This window comes from Halichoerus grypus, chromosome 15 (assembly GCF_964656455.1).
Source record: "Halichoerus grypus chromosome 15, mHalGry1.hap1.1, whole genome shotgun sequence".
NCBI classification, from domain to species: domain Eukaryota; kingdom Metazoa; phylum Chordata; class Mammalia; order Carnivora; family Phocidae; genus Halichoerus; species Halichoerus grypus.
Genome location: NC_135726.1, coordinates 47,793,690 through 47,804,686, shown reverse-complemented (window position 1 = coordinate 47,804,686; position 10,997 = coordinate 47,793,690). Strand labels below are relative to the sequence as shown.

Below are 10,997 nucleotides of genomic sequence, written 5' to 3'. Positions count from 1 at the left end.
ATTTATTTGACAGAGACACAGCAAGAGAGGGAACACAAGCAGGGGCAGAGGGAGAGGGAGAAGCAGGCTTCCCGTGAACCAGGGAGCCTGATGCGGGGCTCAATCCCAGGACCCCGGGATCATGACCTGAGCCGAAGGCAGACTTTTAACCGACTAAGCCACCCAGGCGCCCCTAAATCATTGTTTTTGTGGAGATACAAGTGCTGGGACCTCCTAGTCCACTGTCTTGCTGATGTCACTCTGTTTTTAAGAGAGAAAATGGTCCATGGGGCACAGGTGCAGGGGAGCTTGGTCTGCATAGGATTGACTTTAGTCGGGGTGCTTTCATGGAGCCAGTTCAACTGGGACAAGCTAGCACCCAAGGGAAACTAGCTAGTTTCTGCTACCATTCTAAAGGCACCTCTGCCTGTCCTTGATACTGAAATTTGGCTGAGAGGGTAGTACTCAGAGGCCAGAACTTACAGGCAATGATGAAAAGTAGAGAGATTTTTTTTTTAAGATTTTTTTAAAAGATTTTATTTATTTATTTGACAGAGACATAGCGAGAGAGGGAACACAAGCAGGGGGAGTGGGAGAGGGAGAAGCAGGCTTCCCGCTGATCAGGGAGCCCGATGTCGGGCTCGATCCCAGGACCCTGGGATCATGACCTGAGCCGAAGGCAGATGCTTAACGACTGAGCCACCCAGGCGCCCCTTTTTTAAAGATTTTATTTGAGAGAAAGAGAGCATGAGCAGGGGGAGAGGGAGAAGCAGACTCCCCACTGAGCAGGGAGTCCAATGCAGGGCTCGATCCCAGAACCCTGAGATCATGACCCGAGCTGAAGGCAGCTGCTTAGCCGACTTGAGCCACCCAGGTGCCCGAGGTAGAGAGATTTCTTTCTTCTTACAGAACTAGATGAATTGGTGGACTCTAATCCATTTAGACTCAAGTTGACCCATTAAACACATATGGAAAATGCTCTTAAGTTGGTCAAGATTTGGATCACAGAACATCTGTCCTGGCACATACCAGTTGCTCAGTAAATTAGTAAATGGATGTGTCAGCCATACCACTTCAACTGCGGCACTTGGCGGAGAGGTACTGATCTAGACTGCTGGGATCATCATCCCCAGGTAAGGCATATAGCTGTATAAACTGATCTGTGTCATAGGGACTGGAGGCCCAAGGAGGAGCAGAGTCCCCCAGACATATCTCTTGGAGATCAGAAGGCTGAGAATCCCAAGATGAATTCCCTCTGGAGGGACCAGGTTCGTCATTCTCTGAAAACTGAGGCAGTTCATGGTCAGAGGCATCCGAAATGCTGGGACTCTTGCGATGAGTGTTTGCTGAAGTTACAGGTAAGGACTCCTCCTCCTCCTTGCCTGGAACGGTCGGGTTTGGTGATTCTCGTGATGAATTTGATCCATTTGGTTGCTGCTCTTTCTTCCTTTTGACGCGCTGGTTCTTGAACCAAGTCTGGGGAGAGAGGAGGTGAGAAGGTTAATAAAAGGGGGGTGGGTCCAAAGGGGAATCCTCATGTTCCTCGGGAATTAGGCTCTTTTGGCATGAGAAGGCTAGTCTCGCATCTCTTCGGTTATCCGAACAAGGGAAGTTCCTTCTATCCTCTGCTGTCCTGAGTTCCAGAAGGCAAAGGGGGCAAAAAGATCGTGCCTGCAGTGGGTGGAATAGGACAGAGCACTCAAACGCCAGATCAGGATGGGGAGAAGGCAAGGTGCTTCTGTCTTGGTGGATGCTCAGCATTTTCAGAGAGAATTCTGAAGATTGAGAATATGAAGTAGGAGTCTAGCTTGGGGTGCCTTCAGGATTCACCCAGGGGTCCTCATGCCCCAAATTCTCTGTGGGAACTTCGTTGCAAGGCATCTAAATGACTGTGAATGTCCTGATTAAGGAGAACCTAGAAATATAAACAGGAACAGACCCCAAGGGGATTATCTGAGATCCATCCCCAAAAGGTCCCCTGTAGCATTGTGGTTCTGGAGTCAGAAAGGTCTGGGTTCAAATTCTAGCTCTTGTGTTTATAATTCTTGGAGGAGTCTGTGAACCTTAGTGTTCCTCAATAAAATGGATGGTCATAAGAGTGAAAATATAGAACATCTGTCCTGACACATACCAGTTGTTCAATAAAGGGGATTTACAAGATGTGTGAATTTTAAATGTGTGTGACGCTCTGGGTTAGGTGTGCTATCTAGAGACATCCTCAGGGACATACCTTTATTACTGACTCATCAAGATGAGTAATTGAAATAAGTTCCTCCGTGGTCGCCCAATCTGGGTACATCGTCTCTTCAAACACACGTTTCAGGGCCTGAAGCTGTTCCACACTAAAGTGTGTGCGGCCCCTGCGAGCATACCTTGGATTTTCTGCAAAAGGAGTAGACAAAAGGCTTTCGTAAAAAAAAAAAAAAAAAAAATACACTCTAAGGTAAACTTCTGACCTGAGATTGACCTGGGAGCTAAGAGCTTGGTCTAAAAAGTTGACTCATGGAACCCACTCTTCACCATCTTGCTGGGATTGCTCTGTGCCCCTGAAATTCAGTTTCCCCTACTAGAAAATGGTTCAAGCCTGGTTTTAAGGGTAAGTAACTGTCCACTTGTTCTAGAGGAATATACTGGAAACTCATAGCCTAGAAAAATGAACCAGACTAGTGGGAGAAAAGATATCTGTCCTCATTGGGATAACATAGTGACATGATATCGACATGGGATTCATTTGAGTTCATATGATTCAGAGAGTATTTGAGTGTTTGAGACTCTGTAATCAGCCATGGGCTTAGGGGCACTGTTCTCTACACTGGTAGATGTGTGAGAGCCTGAAGCTATTGATTTGGCCACTTATTAATGAGGCCAGTTAGGGAAGCAGGTATGAAGCTTAGTGACCTGAGAAAGAATGTTGATTATCCCATTTATTAGCTTTGTCACTCTGGGAGTACCGTGACACTTATATTCTTTGCCTCTTTTCTCTATCAGTAAAATGGTCCCATATAATTCACTCGCTTTGGGGAAGAGATGACTATCCAGAAAGCAAGTCTGTTAATTACGGGCTTTGGTGCATAATAGGTACAGAGTGGGAGTTTTTTTACTATTGTTTAAAATATAAATGTAAAACCACGTCATCTAGCGATATTTGATCCATTTTCTATAGGAGATTCTATTTATGTAGGAGGCCCTTATTCTTCATACAAAGGCATACATACAAAAAAGCCAGCATGCTGCTAAGCACCCCACTGTGAAGACAAGAGGTCAGTCAGAGATTTCTCGCAGTTTTTCAGCGTCTATTTGAACACAAAGAGAGGGGGGCCGGAAATTATAAGACCTTGGAGGAAGCCTTCAGACATGAGGAAGACACAGAGACAGAGCAAGAGAAAAGACGAAGCAGGAGGAAGAGGTACAAATTAACGGACAGAAACATTTTTCTTAAGAAAAGGAATAGAAGTCGGGGTGCCTGGTTGGCTCAGTCCGTTAAGCATCTGCCTTCGGCTTGGGTCATGATACCGGGGTCCTGGGATCGAGCCCCACATCGGGCTCCTTGCTCAGCGGGGAGCCTGCTTCTTCTTCTCCCTCTGCTGCTCCCCCTGCTTGTGCTCTCTCTCTGTCAAAAGAAAGAAAGAGAGAGAGAGAAAGAAAGAAGAAAGAAAGAAAGAAAGAAAGAAGAAAGAAAGAAAAAGAAAGAAAGGAAAGAGAAGAAAGAAATCTTTTTAAAATAATAAAAATAAAAAATAAAGTCTTAAAGGGGTGCCTGGGTGGCCCAGTCATTTGAGCACCCAACTCTTGGTTTCAGCTCAGGTCATGATCTCAGGGTCGTGAGATCAAGCCCTGTGTCAGACTCCGTGCTCAGTGTGGAATCTGCTTGGGATTCTTTCCCCCCTTCCTTCTGCCCCTCCCACATGGGTGCTTTCTCTGTGTCTCTCAAATAAGTAAAATCTTGAAAGAAAGAAAGAAAAAAAGAAGAAAGAAAGAAAGAAAGAAAGACACTTCTAAACTAGGCTTTCAAAATAAATAATAAAAGGAAAATATTGATAAATATCACAACATCAATATTGAAAATATTTGGACAATAGAAGTCATAAGTAATTGAAAAATACAGACCACAGATGAGAGAACATATTTGCAACAAATAAGAGAAATTATTAGTGTCTAAAATACAACAAAAATGTTCTAAGCCTCAAGAAAAAAATACTAGAAAATAAAAAAGGATAAGTGGAGAATTCACACAAGAGAAAAGCAGAAAGGACTTTAAAATAGAGCAAGGAGGGGCGCCTGGGTGGCTCAGTTGCTTGAGCATCTGACTCTTGATTTCTGCTCTTCTGCTCAGGTCATGATCTCAGGGTTGGTCGTAGAATTAAGCCCCGCGAGTTAGGCTCCCGCTGAGTGTGGAGCCTGCTTAGGATTCTCTCTCTGCCCCTCCCAGTGCACTCTCTCTCTCTCAAAAAAAGAAAAATAGTGCAAGGAGTCTCAATTTCACTAGGTAATAAAGAAATGGAAAATAGATCAATATCAGGTACTATTTTATACTCACTGTTAGAAACAAGACAATAAGCCCAAAATGGAGTGGCTCATGCTAATCCCCACATCACCATACTGATGATGTCATATACCATAGTTTCTGCTCTCCCAAGAATGGACTCTTAAACCAATCAGGAATTGCTTGATCTCTACTAGTTAGGGAATCACCTGATAGACCCCTGCCATCCCCCACAGGAAACCAACCTTGCAATAACCAATCCACTTGTTTGTCTAGTATAACTTCCTTTCTCCCCCCACTCCCTTCTGCCCAGAAAAGTCTTTCCTTTAGTACAGTTCCACAGAGGTCCTTTCTATTGGCTACATTGGATGCTGCCTGGTTCACAAATCGTCAAACACAACCAGTAGGATCTTAACAATTTACTCGGTTGAATTTCCTTATTTAACACCACCAAACGGCTGACATTTGAAAGTCTGACAGGACCAAGTGTTAAAAAGGACTTGGAAAAACAAAATCTCACGGTAATGGCGGAGTCCAGTTACAAAGTGTTTTCCAGTGCTCCCTGTTGGTATAACCTATTGGTTTCCCAACTGGCCACTTGGTGTTGGCAAGAGCCTACCAACAAAGTCCCACCCACTTACCTCTGCTTGTCCGAAACCCTTTGCCCCAGCTTACCTGCCATATTAACCTCTTGAGGTGCAGTGATTCCTTCAGCTGTGTGTTTTCTGAGCTCCTGAATTTCGTCTATGTATCTGCTGGGTTTAGGGGCCTCCCATTTAAGCAAAATTTTGATGTAATCAGGTCCCTGCCCAATCCCTCCCTAACGTCACACCCTCTAATAATCCATTCAATACATGCACATTAAGAACCTATTCTGTGCCTGGTGCTGTGCTGGGTCCTGGGATGAAGCAGGGATCCCAGACTTAATCTCTGACCTCAAATGGTGGAGGAAAACAAACGGAAGTCAAGCAAACAGAAAAATGGATAAAATGTCCAAAACTGGCACTCAGGACAAAAGAGTAAACATGGTAAAGAGTAAAAATGGTAAGACGAGCGAATCCAGAAGGCGAAGGATGGGCTGTATGCATGGTCAGCTCCTGGTGAGACCCGCAGAGCAGGGGGAGAGGGGACGGGGAGCACGGGAAAGCCTCTCACCATCCCCCTACCCAGCTGTTCCCAAATGAGGCAGCAACAGGCAAGGGTGCAGGTCTTGGCCGAGCCTAAATCCTAGACATCCTCGTAAATTCTGTTAAGGAGTTTGCGTTTGGGACCGTCGAAAACCCAAGGAGAGTTCTGAGCAAAGGAACTCAACATATAAATTGCCTTTTTTTTTTTTTTTTTTTTAAATCACGCCTCCCTCTTGCCTCCCAGCTTCCCATTCCCCGTCCCTCTGTTCTGCATTTTCTCCTCTTCTCGGGTGACATATCTGCTCGCTTACTTATTCCTCCCCATGATGTTCTTCTCCAGGACTGGTTATTCCTAAGAGGGGTCTAACTGGGTGAATGAGTTGGCTCTAGTTCCTGGTCATCTGTCTTGGATGCCCCACACCCGATGTGGACCCAGCTTTTCTGACTTGGAGTTGGGACTCTGGCCTTGGCCGGTCTCAGCTGCCCCCCACTCCACCCTCATCCCCCATCCCCACACGCTCATCAGCCTGGCTTGGAGAGGTCTTGAAAGAGCCGAAGAACACTGGCTCTGGAAACATGGTGGGTAGCCCAAGGCCGCAATGATTGAAGGGCCTATCTGTGTCTCATACAAGAAGAAAATTCAGGGAAACTTTTGAAGTGATCAACTATAGAAACACCTCTCCAAAAATCTATTCAAAGGGGTAAAGGCAGGCCTCGAATTTTCCATGTAAATTTTAGAATCGAGAGGCGCCTGGGTGGCTCAGTCGGTTGGGCATCTGTCTTCAGCTCAGGTCATGGTCCCAGGGTCCTGGGATCGAGCCCTGCATCGGGCTCCCCACTCAGCGGGGAGTCTGCTTCTCCCTCTCCCTCTGCCCCTCCCCCCTGCTCATGCTCTTTCTCTCTCTCGCTGTCTCACTCTCTCTCAAATAAATAAATAATATCTTAAAAAAAAAAACTTTTATTTATTTTTTTATTTTTATTTTTTTACAGAAAGATTTTTTTTTTCAAAGATTTTTGAGACAGAGAGAATGAGAGAGAGAAAGCACATGAGAGGGGGGAGGGTCAGAGGGAGAAGCAGGCTCCCTGCCGAGCAGGGAGCCCGATGCGGGACTCGATCCAAGGACTCCAGGATCATGACCCGAGCCGAAGGCAGTCGCTTAACCAACTGAGCCACCCAGGCGCCCCTAAAAAAAAAAACTTTTAGAATCAAACCCTGGAGTCTTCTTGTGAAGCGAATGAGGATGAAGAGGGTGGTGTATTTGAAAAGTATGAAAGTCAAAATAGCAGAGGATTTTGCAGGCATTCATGTTTAAAAAAAAAAAAAAATCCTGTCTCTTCTTCAACTTGCTCACTTAACAGTAATTTGAGTGATCGGTCTGCCAACATCTTGTTCTGGTGAACGGGAAATCAAGATTTAGAAAAATAGAACTTATCTCTGCCTTCGAAAGTGCTGGCACCCTAGGAAGGGAAGCAGAAAATAAATAAGCAAGCAAGCCAATGTGATGTGTACTGGTATTGTGAATGCTATCAACAGCGCTAGTTAGAGGAAGCGCATGAGACTGGTGCCCCAAGCAAGACAGCTCTGATGAAGTGTCTTTTTTACTGAAAGATAAGGAAGAGTGTTCTAAGCAAACGGAATAGCAAACTCGAAGGCTTGGAGACACGAGAAACCTTTTGACATCTGAGGGGTGGACAGAAGGGCACTGTAGCCTAGGTATTTTATGGAAGGGGGATAGTGGGAGAAGATGAAGATGGAGAGACAGACCAAGACCAGATCACATTGAAGGAGTTTGGACTTTATTCCAAGTGAAGTAGAACACCATATAAGGGGCCCCTGGAGAGAAGAAGACACCCAGCCCACTCTTTTCCCATGACGTTTGAGAAATGAGAGACAAATTAACTTCAACTTGAGAGGCCTACCAGAGGTGTCAGGCATTCACCTGATAGGCAGGTTCAGCTGGGGCTGGAAAGGATTTGATGTTCTTTCTGTTCCACCTACTTTGAGCATCGGCTTTCCTGGCCCCGTTCACCACCTTCTCATAAAACCCTTCTCTGATCCCCCGAACCAGGTCAGGACCTCTGTTTTATGCTGCCAGCATTCCTGTACTTTATTATAACCTTCCTGGGTTTATTTGTGTGGGTTCTGATAATGCTTCTCCCCACGAGGAAGGGCTCCTTCCCTCCCCAGTGATCCTCAGTGGGAGGATCCTCAGTGGACCCGGTCCATGGTAGTTGCTCATTACGAGGGTTTAGGAGGCATGAAAAAATGTTGGACTCCTTCTGGAGAAAAGTGTGGCTGTGGTTGACCTTGTTACTGCAGGAGTTTGAACATAAATAGAACTTTCAATTACAGCTGACCCTTGAGCAACATGGGTTTGAACTGTACGAGTCTATTTATTTTTTATAGCACAATATTTTCCTTTTGATTTTCTTCATCACATTTTCTTTTCTCTAGCTTACTTTTTTTATTTTCTTTTTTTTTTAAGATTTTATTTTTAAGTAATCTCTACACCCAATGTGGGGCTCAAACCCACAACCCCGAGATCAAGAATCGCACTCTCCACCGACTGAGCCAGCCAGGTGCCCCTAGCTTACTTTATTGTAAAAATACAGTATATAATACATAAAACATACAAAATACATGTTAATTAACTATTTAGGTTATCTGTAAGGCTTTCAGTCAACAGTAGGCTATTAGTAGTTATGTTTTTGGAGAGTCAAAAGCTATACGCAGATTTTCAACTATGCCAGGGGTCGACATCCCTAACCCCTGCATTGTTCAAGGGTCCACTCTTTTTAGTGTCTATTGCAGGATTGTGAATTCTAAATTGGTGAATTATTGGGGTGCCTGGGTGGCTCAGTCAGTTAGGCGTCTGCCTTCGGCTCCAGTCATGATCCCAGGGTCCTGGAATCGAGCACTGCATCGGGCTCCCTGCTCAGCGGGGAGCCTGCTTCTCCCTCTCCCTCTGCCTGCCTGCCTACTTGTGATCTCTCTCTCTCTCTCTGTCAAATAAATAAATAAAATCTTTAAAAACAAAAAGCCAAAACTAACTAGCTACATCTATCTTTCTATCTATCTATCTAACTATCTATCTATCTATCTATCTATCTATCTATCGTTTGTCACTTTAGGTTGTACTTTGCACCACAAGACACTTCCACTGGCCTGTCTCAGGCATGTTTATAAGTTCATAAGCCACAGTTTTATTTTCTATTTTTATTTAACATACATGTAGAAAAGTATACAAATGATTAGTGTATTAGTTGGTGATTTCTCACACACACAGAGTCAGCACCCAGATCTTGAAACAGAATATGACCAGCACCCTAAAGGCCTCTTTTATCCCCTTCCAGTCTCTGCCCATCTAATGGTAACTCTTCTTCCGACTGATGACCTCAGAGAGTAGTTCTGCCTGTTTCTGAGCCTTATATAAATGGATCACACAGTATGGCGCTCTTTTGTGTCTAGCTTGTTTTGCTAGACATACTGTTTCCATCAATAATTTATTCATTCATTTGCATTTCTATATCATACTCCATTGTGTAATTGCACCGGTTTGTAAATTCATCCTAATGTCGATGGGTATTTGGGCAGTTGGGGCTATTACAAACAGTGCCGCTGTAAACATTCTTGTACGTGTATTTTGGTGAACACATGTAAGCGTATGTTCCATATTTTCTGAGATTTTCCCAAGATCCAGACTGGGGGATTACCCTTCCCCAAAGACCATATGTATGTACTTTGTTGAACTTATTTCTAATTGTGTGCTCTTTTTTGAACTGGTTCCTGTAGCCTCCTAGGCTCTAAGATTTCCAGGTAGAGTTTGTGGTGGTTTTCCATTTGTTTGAATAAACATTTCATTTGGAATAATTGTAGACTTACAGAAAAGTTGGGAAGACAGTGCAGCGTTTCCATATACACTTTGTCCAGATCCCTCTGCTGTTAACAGCTTACACACCCAAGTACATTTCCCCAAACTGAGAAATTTACATTGCTACATTATTATCAACAAAATTTTAGACTTTACAATTGATTGTCTTACTGTCTCCATAATGTTGCCATTTCCTGAATGTCATATACAGTAGGAAGCCTTGCAGATTGGCTTCTTTCACTTAGTTGTATGCATTTAAGGGTCTTCCACGTCTTCTTGTGGCTTGACAGCTTATCTCTTTTTAGCGCTGAATAATATTCTGGATGGACCACAGTTTATTTATCCACTCACCTGCTGAGAGACATCTTGTTTGTGCCCAAGTTTGGGCGGTTATCAATAAAGCCTCCATAAACATTCACATGCAGGCTTTTCTGTGGACATAAATTTTCAATTCCTTTGGGTAAATATTTAGGAGTACAACTGCATATTGTAAAAGTATGTCTCATTTTGTAAGAAACCACCAAACTGTCTTCCAAAGGAGCTGTACCATTTTGCATTCCCACCAGCAATGAATGAGGGATCCTGTTGCTTCTCACCCTCACCAGCAGTTGGTTCTGTCAGTGTTCCAGATTTGGGCCATTCTACTAGGTATAAAGTCGTATCTCATTGTTCCACTTATTTATTTATTTTTAAAGATTTTATTTATGTATTTGAGAGAGAGGCACAGAGATAGCGACAGGGATAGCGAGAGAGAGCACAAGCAGGGAGGGGGGCAGTGGGAGAGGGAGAAGGAGACTCCCCGCTGAGCAGAGAGCCCGACGTGGGGCTCAATCCCAGCACCCTGGGATCATGAGCCAAAGGCAGATGCTTAACTGACTGAGCCACCCAGGAGCCCTACATTGTTTTAATTTGCAATTCCCTAATGACATATGATGTGAAGCATCTTATCATATGCTGATTTGCCATCTATATGTCTTCGGTGAGGTGTCTGTTCAGGCCTTTTGCCCATTTTTATTTTTTTAAGATTTTATTTATTTATTTGAGAGAGAGAGATAGTGAGACAGAGAGCATGAGCAGGAGGGAGAGGGAGAAGCAGAATCCCTGCTGAGCAGGGAGCCCGATGTGGGGCTTGATCTCAGGACCCTAGGATCCTGAACTGAGCCGAAGGCAGACGCTTAACCAACTGAGCCACCCAGGCACCCCTTTCGCCCATATTTAAATTAGGTTGTTCATCTTCTTATTGTTAAAAAGAGCTGTTTATTTCTTTTATGGATATGTGTGCTCGGGTGCCTGGGTGGCTCAGTTGGTTAAGCATCTACCTTCGGCATAGGTCATGATCCCAGTGTCCTCGGATTGAGCCCCACATGGGGCTCTCTGCTCATTGGGGAGTCTGCTTCTCCCTTTCCCTCTGTGCTCTCTCTCTCTTGCTCTCCCTCAAGTAAATAAATAAAATCTTTTTTTTTTTAAGATTTTATTTATTTATTTGACAGAGAGAGCGAGAGAGCACAAGCAGGGGGAACAGTAGAGGGAGAGGGA

General features: G+C 44.3%; 1 protein-coding gene across 1 annotated transcript; it reads right to left on the bottom strand.

Annotated features, from left to right (window-relative positions):
* Nucleotides 1-1,053: 1,053 nt before the first annotated feature.
* On the bottom strand, nt 1,054-5,144 carry LEUTX (leucine twenty homeobox). The gene is made up of 3 exons (XM_078063568.1): nt 5,138-5,144; nt 2,210-2,466; nt 1,054-1,455 (listed from the first exon to the last, which is right to left on the bottom strand). The coding sequence occupies exons 1-3, from the start codon at nt 5,142-5,144 to the stop codon at nt 1,054-1,056; spliced, it is 666 nt and encodes a 221-aa protein (XP_077919694.1).
* Nucleotides 5,145-10,997: the final 5,853 nt, after the last annotated feature.

Bases quoted from the DNA above. Each gene is read 5' to 3' on its own strand.
- LEUTX (XM_078063568.1), bottom strand. The intron at 1,456-2,209 runs GTATGTCCCTGA...CTCTCTCCCCAG, and splicing joins TTGATGAGTCAGTAATAAAG to ACTTGGTTCAAGAACCAGCG.